Genomic DNA, 24,000 nt, shown 5'->3' with positions numbered 1-24,000 from the left:
GAAAATACGAATAGTTAGATTCCTTTCTTGAATAGTCTTTTGATATGTGGCTTTAATAAGCTTTATTAACTACTGAGTAAACACTAAGGATCACGTTTAAAGTGTGTGTTAAATTACAAAGGACGATAGTACAGCCCACCCCCCAGTTTAATAAATAGAACACTGGCATCGCTCAGAAGCACTCTGTTTCCCCACTGATCATGACATCCTTTTTCTAGTCATCCATTTCCCTCTGTCCTCTGTCACCCTCTCCCTGGGTTTTGTGATAACTGCTCGACTTTTCCTAACAGCTTTCCTACACATGCATCTCAAATGATAGAATTGCGTTTCATCTGTTTGTGAACCTTATGTAAGTGGAACAATACTGTATGTATTATTCTGTGGCTGCCTCCTTTTACACTTTATTTATGAGGTTTTTCCGTTTCATTACCTGTGGGTATAGTGTTTATTGCAGTGTATTCCATCTTAGTGAAAGTGGAAGTCTCTCAGTTGTGCCCGACTCTTTGCGACCCCATGGACTATACAGTCCATGGAATTCTCCAGGCCAGAATACTGGAGCGGGTTGCCATGGCCTCCTCCAGGGAATCTTCCCAACCCAGGGATCGAACCCAGGACTCCCACATTATTCTTTACCAGTTGAGCCATAGTGGAACCCCAAGAATATTGGAGTGGGTCACCTATTCCTTCTCCAGCAGATCTTCCCAACTCAGGAATTAAACTGGGGTCTCCTGCATTATGGGTGGATTCTTTACCAGCTGAGCCACCAGGAATAGTCAATAAAGCAGAAATAGATGTTTTCTGGAACTCTCTTGCTTTTTCCATGATCCAGCGGATGTTGGCAATTTGATCTCTGGTTCCTCTGCCTTTTCTAAAACCAGCTTGAACATCAGGAAGTTCATGGTTCACAGATTGCTGAAGCCTGGCTTGGAGAATTTTGAGCATTACTTTACTAGCGTGTGAGATGAGTGCAATTGTGCGGTAGTTTGAGCATTCTTTGGCATTGCCTTTCTTTGGGATTGGAATGAAAACTGACCTTTTCCAGTCCTGTGGCCACTGCTGAGTTTTCCAAATTTGCTGGCATATTGAGTGCAGCACTTTCACAGCATCATCTTTCAGGATTTGAAATAACTCAACTGGAATTCCATCACCTCTACTAGCTTTGTTCATAGTGATACTTTCTAAGGCCCACTTGACTTCACATTCCAGGATGTCTGGCTCTAGGTCAGTGATCACACCATCGTGATTATCTGGGTCATGAAGATCTTTTTTGTACAGATCTTCTGTGTATTCTTGCCATCTCTTCTTAATATCTTCTGCTTCTGTTAGGTCCATACCATTTCTGTCCTTCATCGAGCCCATCTTTGCATGAAATGTTCCCTTGGTATCTCTAATTTTCTTGAAGAGATCTCTAGTCTTTCCCGTTCTGTTGTTTTCCTCTATTTCTTTGCATTGATCGCTGAAGAAGGCTTTCTTATGTCTTCTTGCTATTCTTTGGAACTCTGCATTCAGATGGGAATATCTTTCCTTTTCTCCTTTGCTTTTCACTTCTCTTCTTTTCACAGCTATTTGTAAGGCCTCCCCAGACAGCCATTTTGCTTTTTTGCATTTCTTTTCCATGGGGATGGTCTTGATCCCTGTCTCCTGTACAATGTCACGAACCTCAGTCCATAGTTCATCAGGCACTCTATCTATCAGATCTAGGCCCTTAAATCTATTTCTCACTTCCACTGTATAATCATAAGGGATTTGATTTAGGTCATACCTGAATGGTCTAGTGGTTTTCCCTACTTTCTTCAATTTCAGTCTGAATTTGGCAATAAGGAGTTCATGGTCTGAGCCACAGTCAGCTCCTGGTCTTGTTTTTGCTGACTGTATAGAGCTTCTCCATCTTTGGCTGCAAAGAATAGAATCAATCTGATTTTGGTGTTGACCATCTGGTGATGTCCATGTATAGAGTCTTCTCTTGTGTTGTTGGAAGAGGGTGTTTGTTATGACCAGTGCATTTTCTTGGCAAAACTCTATTAGTCTTTGCCCTGCTTCATTCCATATTCCAAGGCCAAATTGCCTGTTACTCCAGGTGTTTCTTGACTTCCTACTTTTGCATTCCAGTCCCCTATAATGAAAAGGACATCTTTTTTGGGTGTTAGTTCTAAAAGGTCTTGTAGGTCTTCATAGAACCATTCACCTTCAGCTTCTTCATCATTACTGGTTGGGGCAGGAATACCAGACTACCTGATATGCCTCTTGAGAAATTTGTACACCAGTCAGGAAGCAGCAGTTAGAACTGGACATGGAACAATAGACTGCTTCCAAATAGGAAAAGGAGTACGTCAAGGCTGTATATTGTCACCCTGCTTATTTAACTTATATGCAGAGTACATCATGAGAAACGCTGGACTGGAAGAAGCACAAGCTGGAATCAAGATTGCTGGGAGAAATATCAATAACCTCAGATATGCAGATGACACCACCCTTATGGCAGAAAGTGAAGAGGAACTAAAAAGCCTCTTGATGAAAGTGAAAGTGGAGAGTGAAAAAGTTGGCTTAAAGCTCAACATTCAGAAAATGAAGATCATGGCATCGGGTCCCATCACTTCATGGGAAATAGATGGGGAAACAGTGGAAACAGTGTCAGACTTTATTTTTCTGGGCTCCAAAATCACTGCAGATGGTGACTGCAGCCATGAAATTAAGATGCTTACTCCTTGGAAGGGAAGTTATGATCAACCTAGATAGCATATTCAAAAGCAGAGACATTACTTTGCCAAAAAAGTTTCGTCTAGTCAAGGCTGTGGTTTTTGCTGTGGTCATGTATGGATGTGAGAGTTGGACTGTGAAGAAGGCTGAGTGCTGAAGAATTGATGCTTTTGAACTGTGGTGTTGGAGAAGACTCTTGAGAGTCCCTTGGACTGCAAGGAGATCCAACCAGTCCATTCTGAAGGAGATCAGCCCTGGGATTTCTTTGGAAGGAATGATGCTAAAGCTGAAACTCCAGTACTTTGGCCACCTCATGCAAAGAGTTGACTCATTGAAAAGTCTCTGATGCTTGGAGGGGTTGGGGGCAGGAGGAGAAGGGGATGACAGAGGATGAGATGGCTGGATGGTATCACCGACTCGATGGACGTGAGTCTGGGTGAACTCTGGGAGTTGGTGACGGACAGGGAGGCGTGGCGTGCTGCGATTCATGGGGTCGCAAAGAGTTCGACGAAACTGAGCAACTGAACTGAACTGAACTGAGCCGCCAGGGAAGCCCATTCCATCTTAGTAATATTCCGCAGTTCATTTACCTGTGCAGTGTGATGGATATTAGAGTTATTCTACTTTGGAGCAATTATGAACGTGTTTCTGTGAACATGCGTTTTGCCTTTTCAGTGAGCCTTCCTATCCTAGTGAACACATGCAAGTGCAAGTGATTCTCTTGTTTAAAAACATCCGAGGAGAACTGCTGTGCTGCAGGGTGTGTTTATCCTCCAATCGATCAGATGACTTTAACAGCAACGTGTTTTATGCGGTGCTTCCAGTTTGCTTTCCTACCAGCCACACAGAAAAGCCGCCATGGCTCCAGTGCCCTGACTATACCGGGTTAGGCACGTTTCACTAATTTTGTCACAGGGAGACAGGGAGGAAGGGAAGGGCGAAGACCAGTGAATGCTCATGTGGTTTTAATCTGCATTTCCTAGATTACTAACGAGGTTGAGTTTGTTTGTTTTTTTTTTTCCATTTAGTTTTTTCCTTTCATAAAATGCCTATTGGAGAGTATTTTTTGATGGTATTTCCCTTTTTCTTGCTGATTTCTAGGAGTTCCTTGCGGACACAATGTGCAGCAGATATTATCTCCCGCCCTGTGGGGAGTCTTTCTACGCTTCGTGTGCTTAGTAGCTCAGTCGTTTTCGACTGTTTTGTGACCCCCCATGGACTGTAGCCCACCGGCCATGTTCCTCTGTCCCTGGGATTTCCCAGGCAAGAATACTGGGGTGGGTTGCCATTTCCTTCTCCGGGGGATCTTCCTGACCCAGGGATCAAACCCGAGTCTCCTGTGTCTCCTGCATTGCAGGCAAATTCTTTACCTGCTCAGTCTTTGGGGAAGTCCCCTTTACTCATTATGGTGGTGGTGCTGCTGCTGCTGCTGCTAAGTCACTTCAGTCGTGTCCCACTCTGTGCGACCCCATAGACGGCAGCCCACCAGGCTCCGCTGTCACTGGGACTCTTCAGGCAAGAACACTGGAGTGGGTTGCCATTTCCTTCTCCAGTGCATGAAAGTGAAAAGTGAAAGTGAAGTCGCTCAGTCATGTCCGACTCTTAGCGACCGCATGGGCTGCAGCCTACCAGGCTCCTCCATCCATGGAATTTTCCAAGCAAAAGTACTGGAGTGTGGTGCTATGTGACTTTTTGTAAAAAGAAGTACTTAATTTTAATGCTATGAAATTTGTTTATTTTTCTCTTATGCTTGGTGTTTTCTTGGTCTCGGTAAAGAAAATCTTTTACTACCTCTGAAATCATGACCACATTAAGCTGTTTGGCTGGCCAAAACGTCCGCTGGATTTTTCCATAAGCTGTAATAGATCTTTTTGGCCAACCCAATATATGCCTTCTAAAGAACATCTTATGTAGGCTTTCACACTTTGATATTCAGCCCATTTAGAATTGATTTTTCTATATAGTGTGAAGTCGGAGTCTAATTTAATTTTTTTCTTATAGTAGCATTTTTTCTATGTTATTTCTATCACTTTATTTATTTTAATGTGTATTTACAATGAATTTGAATTATTAAAATTTTGATTTCATTCATATCTAAATCATGTGATTCTGCTTACTAGGAGGGGAGAAAAGCCATGCTAGGATTTTGATTGAGAGTGCAAAATTCTATAATCCAATTTAGGGAGAATTAACATCTTTTGCAAGGGCTTCCCTGGTGGCTCAGTGGTAAAGAATCCACCTGCCAATGTAGGAGACACAGATTCAATCCCTGGGTGGAGAAGATCCCTTGGAGAAAGAAGTGGAAACCCATTCCAATATTCTTGCCTGGAAAACTCCATGGACAGAGGAGCCTGGCGGGCTGGAGTCCATCGGATCACAAAGTGTTGGACACGACTGAGCAACAAAACAAGAACAACAAACATCTTTTCATCCTCAGTTCTTTCAATCGATGAATATAGAATCTCTCCATCTATGTAGGTCTTCTCAGTGGTCTCTTAACTTTACAAGTATCTCCTCTGGGGCTTTGCCCCTCTTTTGTTAAATTTATTACTACAGATGCTTCGTATTTTGTGTTGCTTTTATAGATGCTATATTGTTTTCTTGCTGGTTAAAGACTTGTAAAACTTTTAAAACTTTTGCTCTGCAAAGACCCTGTTAAGAAAATAAGGAGACGTTCATGTATGCGGATGGGAATGTAAAATGGCCCAGCATCTTTGGAAAACTGTTTGGTAGGTTCTTATAAAACCGAACACGCAGTTACCATATATCTAAGAAATTGTACTCTTGGGTGTTTATCCCAGTGAAATTGAGTCTTATGTTTGTACAAAAATCTGTACATGAATGTTCATAGCACCTTTATTTTTTTATTTTTTTTTTATTTTTTATTTTTTTTATTTTTTTTCTTCCAATTTTATTTTATTTTTAAACTTTACATAATTGTATTAGTTTTGCCAAATATCAAAATGAATCCGCCACAGGTATACATGTGTTCCCCATCCCGAACCCTCCTCCCTTCTCCCTCCCCATACCATCCCTCTGGGCCGTCCCAGTGCACCAGCCCCAAGCATCCAGCATCATGCATCGAACCTGGACTGGCAACTCGTTTCCTACATGATATTTTACATGTTTCATTGCCATTCTCCCAAATCTTCCCACCCTCTCCCTCTCCCACAGAGTCCATAAGACTGTTCTATACATCAGTGTCTCTTTTGCTGTCTCGTACACCGGGTTATTGTTACCATCTTTCTAAATTCCATATATATGCATTAGAATACTGTATTTATGTTTTTCCTTCTGGCTTACTTCACTCTGTATAATAGGCTCCAGTTTCATCCACCTCATTAGAACTGATTCAAATGTATTCTTTTTAATGGCTGAGTAATACTCCATTGTGTATATGTACCACAGCTTTCTTATCCATTCATCTGCTGATGGACATCTAGGTTGCTTCCATGTCTTGGCTATTATAAACAGTGCTGCGATGAACATTGGGGTACACGTGTCTCTTTCCCTTCTGGTTTCCTCAGTGTGTATGCCCAGCAGTGGGGTTGCTGGATCATAAGGCAGTTCTATTTCCAGTTTTTTAAGGAATCTCCACACTGTTCTCCATAGTGGCTGTACTAGTTTGCATTCCCACCAACAGTGTAAGAGGGTTCCCTTTTCTCCACACCCTCTCCAGCATTTATTATTTGTAGACTTTTGGGTCGCAGCCATTCTGACTGGTGTGAAATGGTACCTCATAGTGGTTTTGATTTGCATTTCTCTGATAATGAGTGATGTTGAGCATCTTTTCATGTGTTTGTTAGCCATCTGTATGTCTTTTTTGGAGAAATGTCTATTTAGTTCTTTGGCCCATTTTTTGATTGGGTCGTTTATTTTTCTGGAGTTGAGCTGTAGGAGTTGCTTGTATATTTTTGAGATTAGTTGTTTGTCGGTTGCTTCATTTGCTATTATTTTCTCCCATTCTGAAGGCTGTCTTTTCACCTTGCTAATAGTTTCCTTTGATGCATAGCACCTTTATTTATAAGAGCCAAGGACTGGAAACAGCCCAAGTGTCCTTTGGCCGATGAATGGTGGGACTACCTGTAGTACATCCACACCATGAAAGACTGCTCAGCAATAAAAAGGAAGGAAGCATTGATACATTCAACAGTGTCAATGAACGTCAAAGTCATTAAGCTGAGTTTCTTTCTTTTTCAGTCTTCCTTCCCTGTCCTCAGTTTTTTCAGCACTTGCTTTCAGTATTTGTCAGTAAACTTGCAATAAGCCTCTCAGGAAACACCATGGAGAAGCCATGTGATGGCCAATTGAGCAAAAACAACTTAGGAACATCAGAAAACTCAAAAAAGGGACTCTGCAAAATGGTTTTTGCTGAATTTGGTGTGTAGGGTTACAGAGATAAAGCCAGATCCTGTGCACTTCCCCATTAAAGGTATTTTTCATCGTCCAGCAGGTCAGCAGCCCTGGTAGATCTCAATTTGTATTTGTAACAGACTACAGACTCCAGTTACAGTCAAACTCAAGGCAAGCAGACACATATCTCATTCCTAGGCGCATACATAGATAGATATTCAAGTTCCTGTCCCTTAACCCAATCTAGCTCTAATTTTGCAGTGCAGGTTGGTGAGTTTTCTTGAGATTGTTGGTGCGCCACTAAAAATGGAGGAAAATGTAAGGGTAAGGGTGAAACTGCGTGCACTTTGGATCTGAAGGAAGCTGCAGCCTAGGTTAGAAATCTAAGTACAGCCTAATGTGTGAAATAGACACCTGAAGGGAACATACTGGATAGCACAAGGAACTCTACTTAACGCACTGCGGTGACCTAACTGGGAGGGAAATCCAGAAGCAGGGGGGATACATGGCCGATTCATTTTGCTATGTAGCAGAACCTAACACAACATTGTGGAGCAACTATACTCCAAGACAAATTTTAAAGAAGATGAAGAAATACAAGTAGAGCCTAAAATCACACATGTTCTTTGAAGAGCTAATTTTTTATTTGAGGGTGCTGAGACCTTACTTATAGCACCAGTTTTGATCCTGACTCACTGGTGGGGTCTCGGTCAATTAGTTTTCCCTGTCTGTGTCAGGAGTGACACTCCCTCTCCTTCTTTGCCCTGTATGATTGTTGAGATGTCATAGGATCAGAGCAGCATCAAAGTCAGACAAGCGCTAAAGATGAGCAGAGTGCAGCTGTTTACCCTGCATGCTTTCGGTCTGTCCCCAGCCACATCACTGGCCATGCCCTGCTGGACCTGCCCTTCCTTCGACTCCCTGGGGAGATGCCCACTGCCCTCCGAGAGCAGCTGGACCACACATTCTGAAGACACCAGCAGTCCTAGTTTTGGCCCCTCGTACACAGACCTGCAGCTCGTCAGTGCTGGGGAGCAGAGTGGCCTGGCTTCCGGGGCCGACTCGACAGGTAAGAGGGAGCCCCAGGCCAGAGGGCTCTGCACGTCATTTTTGGTTGCCTCTCATCAAATCTCTGCAGCCAGCTTTGTTTGCAGAATGAAGTGAGGCATAGTAATCCAGTGGAGAAAGCCAGCGCCCTCGGTGTTTCAGAATTGTGTTGGGGAAAACACGCGCACAGACTGGCTGGTTGGTTGGCAGGTTCGCACACCTGGGAAACCATTTGCCATGCTGTCTTAAGGGGCTGTCTTCTGACTTTGTTCAAGCACAGTGCCCTGTCGGCTTGTTTTCTCCTTGGGTAACTGAACGGTGTGTGATGTGCGCAAGGCTGACGCTTTCATCCCACCACCCACGCACCTCCCCTGTTCTGCAAAGGGAGGTTAGATTTAAGCAAAGAAAAAAGTCAACGTTATGTGAAGCGGAATGAGAATCGGGCTGCAGCTGTTGGGTCTAGGCTGCAGATAATTTCGTTGTTCTGTTTACTCTTTTGTGCCTGAATATTGAGCTAGCTGTGCATCAGTCTGAAACATCCCATGTTCTCATTTATAGCATTTCCGGTAGGTGTGTAAGGTGGATGCTTGCTGGCTTTGCAGGTAGAGGTTGCCAGCCTGTCCCTATGCTCCGGATTGTGGCTTGGGTTTACAACAGTGTTGGAAGGACGTTGCCTGTGCTTAGGGTTTAGGCCATTTGGCCCCAGGGATTGCCTTCCTTTGAAAGGGATAGAGTTACTAATGGTTTCTCTGTGGATGAGTTTACCCAGCATGTCTGGCAATATTTGTTTCTCCTTCTCAAAGCTGTCCTTTGGGAATGTGTCTCTGGATCCGTTTTCAAATTTGGGGTAACATTTGCCGTCATGCTGTGTGCTCCTGGGGGTTTCCACAAGTGGAGAGAGTGATCCCTCTTGCAGACTAAAGGGTTCAGACAGGATTTGGTTTGGTATTTGATAATATTGCAAGGAATCCTGGTTTATGATGATCTCTTTCTGAAGAAGCCACAGTTCTTTATTGTGTTTTGTTTGCCCTGACACTCTCTCAGTTCTGGTTGATGCTCTGTGACTGATGTTCTTGGTCTGCGGCTAGAATACACACCCATCTCCCCCATGGGAAGCATTTCATGGATGGGACCATCTCGTAGATGGGAAGTCAGAAGCTGCAGCTGTGCTTGGCTCCCTTCGCTTCTCCTTGCTCCCAATCTCCTGGCCCAGCCTTCCCCAGGAGGAGGAGGCATGCAGTATATTTGCCAAGAGCAAACAGACACTGGAGTCAGACTGCTCAGGTTTGCATCCTCCTTCGGCCGTTGTGACCTCAGGCAAGATTCTTAATAGCTTTAGGACTCAGTCTCCCCATCTGAAAAATGGCCATAAGAATAGTACTTACCTCTGCCAAATTACTACTCATTCCAAGTGAGACAGTTTATGTATAACAATTACACAATGCCTGACACAGAATAAAGGCTCATCGAGGATAATTTCCTCTGTCTCCTGCCCCAGGGTTCTGGTTGCTTAAAAGAAGTAGAGGTGGGCTCCTCACTGCAGGAAGAGTCAAAATCGCTGGCCTCAGGTTGAATTTTTTCAGTCTCCTCTTATGTGAAAATTGCTTTCATTCCTAGAGGTTCAGATGATGAAGATCAGAGTCCTAGGCTGAACTAGGACTTTGAACGTTGCTTATCGGTCCCCAAAGCTTATAATTATGTTCAGTATCTACCTTTTTGTAGAGAAGGCCTACCCCCTGTGTCTTTTGGTCGGGGTCCTGGCAGGAAGTGGATGGTGCCCTCAAAGGGGTTCATCTGAAGGGAGTTTAATGCAAGGACTGCTTACAGAGGCAGCGAGAGCTTAGAGTCACGAGACAGGGACTGTCCCATAGGTTGCAAGAATAGCACCCCTGCCAGGGGCTCGGTGAAGTGGGGAGGGCGAGGGAAATAACCCCCCCCTCGAACTTGTGCTGGTGCTCCCATCGGCAGACCTTATCAGAAACCAAAGGGCACAAAGCTCGTAGCGGTCAGCTGCCAGACCACGCAGCAGGTCTCGGGGGGTGGAGAATGGCTTTGGGTGAGGGGTGAGGTGAACAAGTGGAGAATGGGATGGGGCGAGGCTGATGCTCGTGGTCCCTCTCCTGTGTGGAGTGGGATCGTGGTGGCCCCGGGTGGGCCCAGCCGGCTTACTTTGGCTCTGTTGCTCTGTACCCCCCGCAGCAAGCCTTGGCCCTTCCTTGCCCCCCAGGGCAGCTGTTCTGTAGCGGATTGGCAGTGTCTCCAGGCAGCCCCCGATTCCCACTGTAATTGTGGAAGAGAGACTCTGTGATCAGCCTACCCCTCTCTTGTCATTTTCTCACCAAGGGGATAATTAGGAGGAGGAAGGCAAACATTCCCCAAATCCCCTCACCTTGGTTAAATCACAGGCTGAGGGCAGAGCTGGAGAGCCGTGTGGATGTCTGCTCTGGGGTTCGACTTGCCAGTGCAGATGGCACGGGTGGGAACAGGCCAGATCCCCCAGTAACACCCTGTCTCCCCAGGGTCCCCTTCCGCCAGATGACAGGCACACCCTGTTGTCTTCAGCGGTCAGAGTACCTCTGTAAGGCCACTAGTTTTACCTGAATTGATAAATAGAGGGGCCAAGAAATAAAAAATCAGCCTTCTGCCTCAGAAGTCCATGGCAACCCAGGGAAGAGAAAATACAGAAACTTTCGCCGTCGCACAGGCTGCCGCCAAGTGGTGGGTCTGCATTTTGGTTTTGTTTTATGCACAGGAAAGGTGTTGTTTTAGCGTGCGGTTAGAGTGCTCGGTCCTGTGTGCAAACGGAGGCGTGTCATGCTGGGTGAAGCACACAGCAGGTGTTTACTCCTTGTCTGTTGAACGGCTCCTTGGATGAAAGGAGTAGGATTGCAGGTGGTGAGACTCCTCTGCATCCCAGACATCTGTATCCCATGTGGATCTGAGTCCAGCATTTCTCCCAGGTGTGTCCACGTGTGTGTGTTAGTTGCTCAGTTGTGTCTGACCCTTTGAGACCCCATGGACCGTAGCCCGCCGGGCCCCTCTGTCCATGGAATTCTCCAGGCAAGAATACTGGAGTGGGCTGCCATTCCCTTCTCAAGGGGATCTTCCCGACCCAGGGATTGAACCCGGGTCTTCCTGCATTGCAGGCAGATTCTTTACCATCTGAACCACCAGGGAAGCCCAAGTGTGTCCCATGCAGAAGCCTAAGAAAAGCCAGAATGCTGGACTCTCCGGAGAGTCGTAACATGTATTAGCTTATTAAAGATAGAGTCATAGCATGTATTAGCTTGTTAAAGATTTTGAAGCCTCCTGAAATGATATATGTTTACGTATGGATCTACATGTATGTATAATTTATATTTGTGTGTGTATACATGTATATCCAGGCTTCCTTGGTGGCTATGGGGTCACGAGTTGGCACGACTCAGCAGCTTAACAGCAACAATGTATGTATATGTACACACACCTATGTTTATATATATATTCAAATAAATTTGGTCTTCCATTCACCCATAGTGCCTGCCTGGCTACCTGGGCAGATCTCAAGGTACAGAAACCCAAACATACATAAATTCGCAGGTTTGTGCTGGAAGCACATGCCATTGCTAAAGTGTTGGGAATCCAGAGAAACCAGAAGGAAATACTTGGACAAACTTCTCTGGATTTACAAAGGTCGCTCTCCTTTGTCTCACGCTCTGCTATACCTTTTGGCCTTTTTTAAAATTCTCATTCAATAGACTCAAGACTACATTTTGCCAAACATTCTTTGTATTTAAAGCCCTTGTGGGCTGTAAAATAAATGTAGACCAGATGTTCTTGATTTATTTGCATTTAACTGATCACAGTGGAATTCTGCCAGAGCAGTAGGATATCCCCAGGGATTTTGGACTTTTTCTTTTCTCAGACACAAATGTTTATGATGGGTAGAAAGCTTTGGACTGGATAATTCACTTTTTTGTGACAAGCATTTCTTAGATGCTCAGAAAGTTTCTGTTTTCAATGACTGGTTAAGGGTGATGTGAAAACATCACAGGGGCCGTGTGGCTCTTTGCAGGATGTAATGTGTTTCTCTGTTGCCTGCTTTCTCATAATCCTGCTGCCGCTGGTAGAAGACTAGGTTCAGGGGCCCAGAGTCCCAGTAAACGGTGATTATCATTGAGCATGATGGGGCTACAGGGGATGCTGGTTATTCTTTTTTTTTTTTAATTTTTGATTTATTATATATCTATTTTTGGCTGCTCTGGGTCTTTGTTGCTGCGCACAGACTTTCTCCGGTTGCGGTGAGTGGGGAGCACTCTCTAATTGTGGCTCCCGGACTCCGCTTACTTGCAGCACGTGGATCGAACCCGTGACCTTGCATTAGCAAGCGAACTCTTAACCACTGTGCCATCAGCCAAGTCCACGATTCTGGTTATTCCTAAGGCATATTTGTATTTTATGATTTTCTTTTCGCCTTGAATATATTTTGTGTGGAAGACGAAATGAGTTAACTTATTTTAGAAACTCTTTACCCAGCTACAAATATCAGTGATAACTCATATTCCTCTTGAGCATTAGTCTCCTCAACATTAAAGGACAATAGAACATACTTTTAAACAAACTACATCTTTTTCTCTTTCATTGAAAGTGAAAGTCATTCAGTCTTGTCCAACTCTTTGCAAGGATTCTCCAGGCCAGAATACTGGAGTGGGTTGCCATGCCCTCTTCCAGGGGATCTTCTCAACCCAGGGATCAAACCCAAGTCTCCCTCACTGCAGGCAGATTCTTTACCATCTAAGCCACCAGGGAAGCTATCAGGAAAGCCTTTCTCTTTCATTAACAAATATAAATTTGTCCCCATTTCTGTTTTTAGGATGCCCAGGATCCTTGATGTTCTTCTTTTTAAAATTTTTTTTTGGGGGGGTAGAAGTCACATGATATAAAACATATTGCTTTAACCATATTTAACTGTACAGTTCAGTGGCACGAAGTTCATTCACATTGTTGTGCAACTCTCAGCGTCATCCATCTCCTGAATTTTTCATCTTCCTAACCTGAAACTCAGTCCCCATTAAGTACCAACTCCCCACCTCCCCACCCCTGTACTTTCTGACTCTATGAATTTGACTATTCTAAGTACCTCATATAAGTAGAATCAGTAGAATCAAACAGTATTTGTGTACACCTAGTGGTAAAGAGAGAAGGCAATGGCACCCACTCCAGTACTCTTGCCTGGAAAATCCCTTGGATGGAGGAGCCTGGTGGGCTGCAGTCCATGGGGTCGCAAAGAGTCGGACACGACTGCGTGACTTCACTTTCACTTTTCACTTTCATGCATTGGAGAAGGAAATGGTAACCCACTCCAGTGTTCTTGCCTGGAGAATCCCAGGGACGGGGGAGCCTGGTGGGCTGCCCCCTCTGGGGTCGCACAGAGTCGGACACGACTGAAGTGACTTAGCAGCAGCAGCAGCAGTGGTAAAGAACCTGCCTGCCAATACAGGAGATGTAAGAGACGTGGGTTCTGTCCCTGGGTCAGGAAGATCCTCTGGAGGAGGGCATGGCAACCCACTCCAGTGTTCTTGCCTGGAGAATCCCATGGACACAGGAGCCTGGTGGCCTGCCGTCCATAGGGTCGCACAGGCTTGAACACAACTGAAGCAACTTAGGACGCCACAGTGTATATTGGAATGCATTTTTAAGATGTAACTTAGTATTTGGCTTACAAACAGATTGTACCTTTTTTTCCCCCCTGTGCTATGGTTTGTTTCCATTAGGTTGTACATTTTGGATTTAAATCAGTGTTTTAAAACTTTGATGATTGCTTTCTTTGAAAGTTTCTCCAGAGAGGTTCAAAAGTTTCTCAGAAACACAAACTTCTTTTTGAGTAAAACTGGTATTTTACCTGTCATCGCAAATATACAGAAGAGTGAGATATATGACATCTGTCTATGAAGAATGGATAATTTCCAGGCAAATTTTTGCCTTTGAAAGGATTATTATATATAACTTTAAAAATAGTTTTTATCTATAGAGCATCTAGTATGTGCCAGAAAATAATTTTCATCTACAGAAAATCTAGTATGTCACACACATATACACACATTTAATCTTTACAATCTTTTAGATCCATCTAGTCAAGGCTGGAGAAGGAAATGGCAACCCATTCCAGTGTTCTTGCCTGGAGAGTCCCAGTGATGGGGGAGCCTGGTGGGCTGCCGTCTATGAGGTTGCACAGAGTTGGACACGAGTGAAGCAACTTAGCAGCAGCAGCAGTCAAGGCTATGGTTTTTCCAGTGGTCATGTGTGGATGTGAGAGTTGGACTATAAAGAAAGCTGAGCACTGAAGAATTGATGCTTTTGAACTGTGGTGTTGGAGAAGACCCTTGAGAGTCCCTTGGACTGCAAGGAGATCCAACCAGTCCATCCTAAAGGAAATCAGTCCTGAATATTCATTGGAAGGACTGATGTTGAAGCTGAAACTCCTATACTTTGGCCAGCTGATGCGAAGAGCTGACTCATTTGAAAAGACCCTGATGCTGGGAAAGATTGAGGGCAGGAGGAGAAGGGGACAACAGAGGATGAGATGGTTGGATGGCATCACCGACTCGATGGACATGGGTTTGGGTGGACTCCAGGAGTTGGTGATGGACAGGGAGGCCTGGTGTTCATGGGGTCGCAAAGAGTCAGACACGACTGAGCAACTGAACTGAAGTAGATATTACTATTTCATTTTATAGATGCAGAAACATGGCTAAAGATATGAAATTATCTGGCCAAAGACACATGACTCTAAAGAGTATCGTTGGGATTCAGTCCCAGTCTCTCTCCTCCGTTTCCCCACCTGGTTCCTGGGAATGAGAGGCTAGTGTTTGTGGGTACAGTGAGTGTGTACAGGGGTTGCAGACAGCCCTCCTGGGGCCTGGCACTGCTTCCTCTACATCCCAGGGACTGTGTACAAACCTCCCTCTGGGTCGATCTCACTGGATGGCAGTGACTTGTTCGGAGTCCCCACTAGACTGAGACCTTTTTGGAAGCTGGAACCACATCCTATTCATTTTATGTTCCCATAGTATGCCTGGCACATTGAAATTACACAGTGGATCCTCGTAGAATAAATTAACTATTCTGATAAAGGGCTGGACGGCCTGTGTTCCCAATCCTACTCTCCAATTATCTAGGCTTAAGTGTATTTGCTAATTGAAGTGTAACTTCATAACAGGGAAGAAGTAAACGAGAACAAATAGTTACAGCTAGTCTGAAAAGATGACTTTTTCCCCTGTGTTTTCAAATGTTAGGCATTTATCCAGTGGTATCCATTCATTTTGTTTTCTTATTTGCATCTTATTATCACCTTTTGGGCTTCCCAGGTGGCTCAGTAGTAAAGAATCCACTTACCAATGCAGGAGACGAAGGTTTGATCCTTGGGTCAGGAAGATCCCCTGGAGAAGGAAATGGCAACCCACTCTAGTATTCTTGCCTGGAGAATCCCATGGACAGAGGAGCCTGGTGAGCTACCATCCATAGCGTTGCAAGAGTCAGACACAACTTCAGTGACTAAAGAACAACAAGGATGTTTTAAATTGTATGTGAATGTATATGTGTGCAGTGGGGGATTGTCTCTCTGTTTGGTATCTCAGAATCTCACTTACCCAGAATATGTCAGAGTGCAAAGAAGGTGATTTGGGGAAAGTGTTTTTGTGACAGTCCTTGTGACTATTGAACCATCTGTGTAAAGCAAATCTGAGAAGGAGTGGCAGAGTTTTAGATGCTGTGCTCCATACAGATGATCTAAACCAGATCTTTGACAACTACTTGGTAAACAAACAAAAACAAAAAACTGTGACCTCCAACCAGAGATTTTGCAAATCCCTTTTAGAATTGCTAATGCACTAGTCCTGAAGAGGAAGTGACAACTGCAGTGCCTTTTATTGATTACCTTCTTAAGTGTTCTGTGTACTGTTGTGATCTTCAGCTTTACAGATGACGACACCCAGAGGCACACATTAGTTAAGTGACAGAATTCGGATTGATGTCCAGGCTTGTTGACGCTGTGCAGCTCCGCCCGTCCTGTAGCAGAGCTCTCTGCAAGGACCATGTCATGGCATCCACTCCTACAGGGCAGAACTTAAGAGGCTGTGTGCCTCTAGTGCCAAACAGGTGATCTAAACTAGATACCACTTAGAATTGAAAGAGTCCATGAACTTGGATGGGGCTCCCCTGATAGCTCAGTGGTAGAGAATCCACCTGCAATGCAGGAGATGCAGGTTTGATCCCTGGGTTGGAAAGGTCCCCTGGAGGAGGAAATGGCAACCCACTCCAGTGTTATTGCCTGGAGAATCCCATGGACAGAGGAGCCTGGCGGGCTACAGTCCTTGGGGTCGCAGAGAGTCGGACAGGACTGAGCGACTGAGCACATGACCTTGGATAACAGGTTGTTATTGTCTCTCACCTCAAGGGAGGTTAGTAAAAGGAGGCTTTCCTTCACTTATTAGTGCAGGGAGCAAACTATAGTAGCATTTGCAGTACCCCTTAATCATCCACAGAAATCATAGATATTCACACATTATAAGTTTATAAGACAGATTATCTCAAAGTATCATGTATCTCATTGCAACTTAGAAACTGTGGTAGTTATTGACTGTATTAGTGGCCGTATTAATGGTGGTATTAATATTCTGCTGTCATCCAGGTAACACACATGGTGGCTTGGACTAGGGCAGTGAACTCGGTTAGTGCCCTGAGCTCAGTTAGTGCCCTGTTAGGAACTGAACAGATTCAAAAGACCTTTAGGGGACTCCCCTGGTGGTCCAGTGGTGAAGAATCCACCTACCAGTGCAGGGGACATGGGTTCAGGTCCAGGATCTAAGATCCCCCATGCCACGGGGCATCTAAGCCCATGTGCCACATCTACTGGGTCCACTCCAGAGCCCGTGCTCCGTAACAAGAGAAGCCACCACAGCAAGAATCCCGAGTGCCGCATCTTGGGAGTAGCCCGCCCTGCTCACTGCAAGTAGAGAAAGCCCACACGCAGCATTGAAGAGCCTGTGCACTGCAACAAAGACCCAGGGCAGCCATAAATAAACAAATGGCAACACTTTTAAAAACAGACATTTAGGGTTTAGAAGGGACAGAGTCCCCATCACATGGTTCCACCTCCATGCCTCCACTCTTGATTATTATCCTGAATAGCTCATTCCCCCCCAATATGACAAACCTACTCCTGGTTTAAAATAAAACTCAAGTGATGTTTTTTCACACGAAGTCCTTACTTTGTGCTAAGTATGGCATTCCAACAAAGCCACCCCAAGCGGGTTCTCTCTGAGCTTTACTTTAGGCCCCAGTGTGTCTACCGTCTCTTCTACCTTTGGTAGAGGGATCTTTGCATGGAAGTCATTTCCCTACAGGCTCAGGTCCTCCAGGGCAACAAGGATGTTTCCATGTTTGAATCATTCCTACAGTCTGGTCTCCAGCACAATGGCAGGAATGAAGGAGGCATCCGATGCATGTTTTTCATTATTTCTCTCCTTTTTTGCCACATTGCATCAGCATTATGCCCTTGCCTACAACCTCAGGGGTAGGGAGGTGGGGAAACTTGCCTCAAAATACTTTGGTCCCAGATACTCAAGTCTAGAAAAAGAAATTAAGAAAAATGTTGGGTTGGCCAAAAAGTCTGTTTGGGTTTTCTGCTAGATGTTCCAGAAAAACCTGAATGAGATTTTTGGCTTACTCACTAGAAGTGAGTTCCTCTGGCCACAGGTTTGAATTAATTTACTCACTATTTTAAATATAAGCTTATTGGATCCACCTGTGAAGGATGGTGTCATCCCTGTTAAGTAGCTTCCCAGGTGAGTGATTTAACACCACTAATTTGATTTAAGATAGAAATTGCTCACTAAAGCTTTTGTGCAAACCATTCAACACCTAGCAAAGTGAGGCTTCCAAGAGGGAAAGCTCTGCTTTTTTCCCTGATAATAAGATTTTAACTGGAACTCAACAAAATAACAGTGGGCATAAAATGCTCAAACCATGGTGGCTGGCACACGGGCCCTCTCCAGGGTGTGTTATTAGCCCTGAGCCTCTGGAAATGGATGTCTTCATGTTTGGTTTGGAATCATAGGGGTTGGTTTGGATTCTTTAGCCATTAAAGTTAGAAAAAATGTCAGAGATTATTTAGTAGAATTTCTCCCACTTTACAGGCAAGAAAATCAAAGCCTAGAAAGTATTAGCAACAGAGTCAGGCTTTGTCATTCCTGGTCTCTCGCCCATTCTGTGACTCGTTTGAAAACCTAAGAACTACCTTGGTGGCCCAGTGTTTAAGAATCCACCTGCCACTGCAGAGGACATGAGTTCGATCCCTGGTCCTGGAGGATCCCACCTGCTCTGGTACCCCTGAGCCTGTGTGCCACAACCACTGAGCCCCTGCCCTAGAGCCTGCGCTCTGCAACACAGAGAAGCCAACGCAAGGAGAAGCCTGAGTACTGCAACTGGAGGGTGACCCCAGCTCGCTGCAGCTAGAGAAGGTCCATACACAGCTACAGAGACCCAGGACAGCCAAAAATAAATAAATAAAATTAAAAAAAAATTTCTAAAAGACTGGCCAGGCATAACGATAATTTTTCCTTTTATTTCTCTCTGAATGTTTCATCTCTTCCCTCGCACCCTCCTTCCCTCCCTTCTTTTCTTCCTTTTCCTGAATTAAACAGTGAACCCTTCTTTCTTGAGGCTTCAGTTCACTCCTAAAAATTTAAACCCTGTGGAACGAGTGGAGATGGAAGCCCTGAGATCCAAGAAGGCGATTTTTCCCTTAATGGGAAGTTTGACACCTTAATGAGCTGTGACCATAGGAGGTCTCTTGACTCCCAAGCAAATATGTCCTGGTGCTGAGGTTTGGGTGGGACATGGTCTGGTCTCTGTGATTCATCTTGGGGGCTCTTTGGCAATAAGCTGCTGGCTGTCTTCTCTTTGAGATTTTCTTACAGATCTGTTACCCGCCACCTGACTTTGCTTTGGGGCCATCTCTTCCTTCCACTTCTCAGAGCTTAGAAAAGCTCCTGGTTAATGTTAAAATGGGGTTTCCCTGATAGCTCAGTTGGTAAAGAATCTGCCTGCAATGCAGGAGACCCCAGTTCAATTCCTGGGTTGGGGAGATCCTCTGGAGAAGGGATAGGCTACCCACTCCAGTATTCTGAGGCTTCCCTTGTGGCTTGGCTGGTAAAGAATCCACCCGCAATGCGGGAGACCTGGGTCCGATCACTGGGTTGGGAAGATCCCCTAGAGAAGGGAAAGGCTACCCACTGCAGTATTCTGGCCTTGAGAATTCCAAGGACTGTATAGTCCATGGGGTCACAAAGAGTCGGAGACGACTCTTAGTTAAAAAAGACTTTCTTCAAAAAATGGGGCTTAATTTTTCATGTTCATTTCAAGGGAGACAATGAGTTTGCAACGTAGCTTGGGTCAAGTGAGGAAATGGATGATACTGCTGTAAAAGGGCAGCTGTCCTTGGGAGAATTCACATCTGCCATGAGCTTCCAGAACATATTCCTGTCACCACCCTGTGGTTCATTTGGAAACACAGAGACGCGCTCTACACGGCATTATAAACAGCAGCAAGATGTCAGCCCACCTGACAGTGGCAGCCCCAGGGTGTGCGTCGGCTGTCAAGTGGACACGTGGCTTTTCCTGAGTCTTGGGTGGGGTGCCAGGCCTGTTAGTTTACTAGGGTTGTCATGACAGTTACCACATACTGGGCAGCTTCAACGACAGACGTTTGTTTCCTCACAATTCTGGAGCTTAGATGTCCAGAATCAAAGCATCGGCAGAGTCGGTTCCTTCTGAAGCCTCTCTCCCGGTCCTTTACATGGTGTTGCCTGTATGTGTGTGTGTGTGTGTGTCTGTCTGGGTCCTGATCTCTTCTTGTAAGGATGGTTATGCTGGATTAGGGCCCATCCTAATGACCTCATTTTAGCCTAGCTACTCCTTTAAAGGTGGTGCTAGTGGTAAAGAACCTGCCTGCCGATGCAGGAGACATAAGAGACGTGGGTTCGCTCCCTGGGTCAGGAAGATCCCCTCGAGGAGGAAATGGCAGCCCACTCCAGTATTCTTGCCTGGAGAATCCCATGGAAGAGGAGCCTGGCGGGCTACAGTCCATAGGGTTGTGAGAGTTGGACACGACTGAGTGACTTAACACGCATACACAGACTTCTTTAAAGGTTCTGTCTCCAAAAAAGATCACATACTGAGGTACTCAGGGTTAGGATTTCAACATATGAATGTTGAGGAGGATATACAATTCAGGCCATAACACTATGCAAGCACAGTCTGGAAGAAGTCCTCTCCCTGCCCTGCCCGAGGCAGGCAGATTGACGTTACGAACCTGTCCTGTATCGTCTTCCTGGAGTCATTACTGCCCATACTACTTGCTATGGAAACTGGATTTTGGGCTCCGACACTCCACTTAAGGCCCACTTCCTGTAGTTATAGTAAAGAGAAAGGAGTTTATGCTTCATAAACCCCTCAGTCAACCTTTTCGCCTGCTTACCTGTTGAATGGCTTGCTCGTTCATGAAGGGGTTGGTTTATCCTGCTGGACTCATTGGCTTACATGCCAACTCAAAAGTAAATATAATAGTTCACAAAAGAAGAAATGCGGACGTTATGCAAAAAGATGATGATGCCTATAATCAGTTGTGCAGATCAACAATGATGTCCATCAGCTTGGTAAAGTTCAGATGATTGGATGTATCTCGTGTTGGCAGTGGAGAGCTGGGAATTTGCATACAAAGATCGCAGAAAGACATTTCTGGAGGGCATTCTCGCTATTGATGTCAATTTAAATGTCACTTTTTAACAATCAGTTTATCCCAAGGAAATAATTCGATATGTGCCTATATGTGCAAAGGAGCACAATTTGTATTAGCCAAAGCAAACAAACAAAGCCCAAATGTCAATGTGAAATGCTATGCAGGCATGGGAAGTGTTCCAATTATATTAATTGAAAAAGGCAGGCTAGAGAATAGGATGTATGATTATTTTGTTATACTGGTCTATATATGTATATGTTAGTCTCTCAGTCGTGTCCAACTCTTTGCAATCCTGTGAACTGAAGCCCACCAGGCTCCTTTGCTCCTGGAATTCTCCAGGCAAGAATACTGGAGTGGGTTGCTATGCCCTTCTCCAGGGGATCTTTCCAACCCAGGAATCTAAACCCAGGTCGCCTATATTGTAGGCAGATTCTTTGCCGACTGAGCTACCACAGAAGCCCCAGTCTGTATATATACTTTTGCTATATTTGTGTGTGTGTATGTATATTTCTAATTATATAGAAAAAATATTAATGGGATATATCCCCAACTGCTAATATTGGTTATACTGGGGTAGTGGACTTTCCATTCCTTACTACATTTATTTCTGGAGGATCTAGATTATAATAACCATAGATAATTCTAAAAATCAGAAAAAATAAGCATGAAAATACTTCCTTTTAGAAAATTAGACATGTTACTGGAGCATTTTAAAATTTCTTTTATGATAAATGCGTTCGTTTGGAGGCTGGTTTTTTGAGGGGTTGAGTGCTAGCCTCTTTTGCTTTGGACAGGAGGCTAGAATTTCAGGTTTTGCTGTCACGCACTTGTGTTTGATTTCTCACTAGCAAATGCTAGTTGCTTATTCTTTGCAGGAAGTAAATATAGTGTAATGGAAAGCCGTAATCTTCTGAGTTTGACAGACCAAACATCAATTCTGCTGCTTCTCTGCTCTGTGACATCTGGCAGATTCTTTAACCTCAGTGACCTTCAGTTTCCTCAACTGTAGAATGGAAATAATAATGATAACTCTGAGCTTGCAGGTTTATTCTGAAGGTTCCACGAGATCTGGAACAGAAAGTTTCTGGAATAAAATAAGGAGTAGTTATTATGATGGTAGCAATATCAAGTGGTTCTCAGAATTCCTCTTGTTTTAGATCTAGGACTGAGTCTCTGGGAGGAAAATTCTTTCATGTTTTGGAAAAACGGCTAAATGGAACCCCAAAGAAGTCCCACTTTATGTTGCTGGCTAATTTGTGTAAACTGCCTTTAGAGAAAGGCAGTTTCTTTTATCTGTTCTCTTCTTACTGACTGAAGGGTGGGCTCATCAGCATGCTTGGGGAAACCACTTGTGTCTATGGCATTTTCCCGCAGAATTAGAATCAGGAATAAAATGCTTTCCTGAAAAGAGGTGGGAGGGAAGGTGGGGTGAGAGAGAGGGCTGGATGGGGCAGGAAGCCAGTGCCAGGGTTACTTTCATGAGGGGCCTCCCCCTCCTCCTCTTCAGGGTTGGTTTGTTTGTACAAATTGGTTGCCTCAAGCAACACATTATTAGTTTGAGCCAGAATGTATCCCGGGAGACTTGCTGCTTTCCTTTTGCCAAGTAATTGTCCTTTTCCCAAAGAGGATGCTGGGACTGTGGGGGCATTTTCCACTTTGGCATATCTCAGTACCCACCCCCCCCCCCACCTCCCTTACACTGAGTGTCTGCTTCTGGCAAGGCATTAAGCGTTGAGAAAGCAACCAGTTGTAAGCTGTTAATCCTTGTTTTCAACCCCTGGGCTTTGCTCACCTTCTTTGAACCCTCAGTACTGGTGTCTAGTGTCATTGGAGAAGACCCTGATCCTGGGGAAGATTGAAAGCAGAGGATGAGATGGTTAGATAGCATCACCGACTCAATGAACCTGAATTTGAGCAAAGTCTGAGAGGTAGTGCATGACAGAGAAGTCTAGCATGCTGCAGTCCGTGGGGTCACAAAGAGTCAGACATGACTTAGTGACTGAACAACAGCAACAATAACAGCAACAATGACAGCAATAACTGATGTCTAAAGAAAGAAGACCTTGGATATATTTCAGGTTCCTTTCCGGACCACCACAGTAAAGTGAATTTTGCAATAAAGTGGATCATGCAAATTTTTTGGTCTCCTAGTATAGTAAAAGTTATAGTCACACTATACTAGAGTCTATTTTGTGTGCAATAGCATTATGTCTAAAAAGCAAGATAGATACCATAATTAAAAAAATACTTTTGGGGGACTTCCCTGGTGATCCAGTGGCTAATACTCCCAATGCAGGGGGCCTGGCTTCAATCCTTGGTCAGGGAACTAGATGCTGCATGTTGCAACTAAAGATTCTGCATGCTTCAAGGAAGACTGAAGATCCTGCATGCCACAGCTAAGACCTGGTGCAGCCAGATTAATAAAAGATTAAAAATTTCAAAAATACTTTATTGCTAAAAAATGCTAATCAACACCTGAGCCTTGACAAGTTGTCATCTTTTTGCTGGTGGAGGGTCTTGCCTCGATGTTGACTGGAGGTTGAGGTGACTCTGGCAACTTCTTAAAATAAGACAGCGATGGTGTTTACCACATTGATTGACTCTTCCTGTCACAAATGATTTCTCTATAGCAGGCTTGATAGCATTCTACCCATAGTAACACTTCTTTCCAAATGGGAGTCAGTGCTCTCAAACCCTGCCGCTGATTTATCAACTAAGTTTACCTAATATTCAGAATCCTTTGTTGCCATGTCAACAGTCTTCACAGCATCTTCACCACGAGGAATGTCCATCTCAAGAAACCACTTTCTTTGCTCTTCATAAGAAGCAAGTCCTCACCTGTTAAGGTTTTATTATGAGATGACAGCCGTTCAGTCACATCTTTAGGCTCCATTTCTAGTTCTCTTGCCGTTTCCACCACATCTGCACTTATAATAGTAATGTCAAATATCACTGATCACAGACCACCATAACCATGTAATAATGGAAAAGTTTGAGATATTGTAAGAATTGCCAAAACAGGACACAGACACAAAGTAAGCAAATAAATACTATTGGAACATTGACTTGCTAGACGCAGGGGCACCACAAGACTTCAGTCTGTTAAAAAAAAACAAAACCTCTGT

General features: G+C 44.4%; 1 protein-coding gene across 7 annotated transcripts in view; it reads left to right on the top strand.

The window, feature by feature from the left end:
- The window catches only part of STON2 (stonin 2), a 184,479-nt gene that overhangs the window by 72,079 nt on the left and 88,400 nt on the right, over positions 1-24,000 (top strand). For 6 of the 7 annotated variants that reach the window (XM_024997881.2, XM_005212234.4, XM_024997877.2 and 3 more), the window contains one exon: positions 7,925-8,119. The exons of the other annotated variant lie outside the window; for it this stretch is intronic. In XM_024997881.2, the coding sequence (XP_024853649.1) occupies positions 7,925-8,119 (195 nt within the window). The remainder of the gene's footprint in view (positions 1-7,924; positions 8,120-24,000) is intronic. 7 annotated transcript variants of the gene reach the window in all.

The sequence above is a fragment of the Bos taurus genome, chromosome 10 (assembly GCF_002263795.3).
Source record: "Bos taurus isolate L1 Dominette 01449 registration number 42190680 breed Hereford chromosome 10, ARS-UCD2.0, whole genome shotgun sequence".
Lineage (NCBI taxonomy): Eukaryota > Metazoa > Chordata > Mammalia > Artiodactyla > Bovidae > Bos > Bos taurus.
Note: the sequence above shows the minus strand (reverse complement) of the source record. Positions and strands in the feature narration are given on the sequence as shown.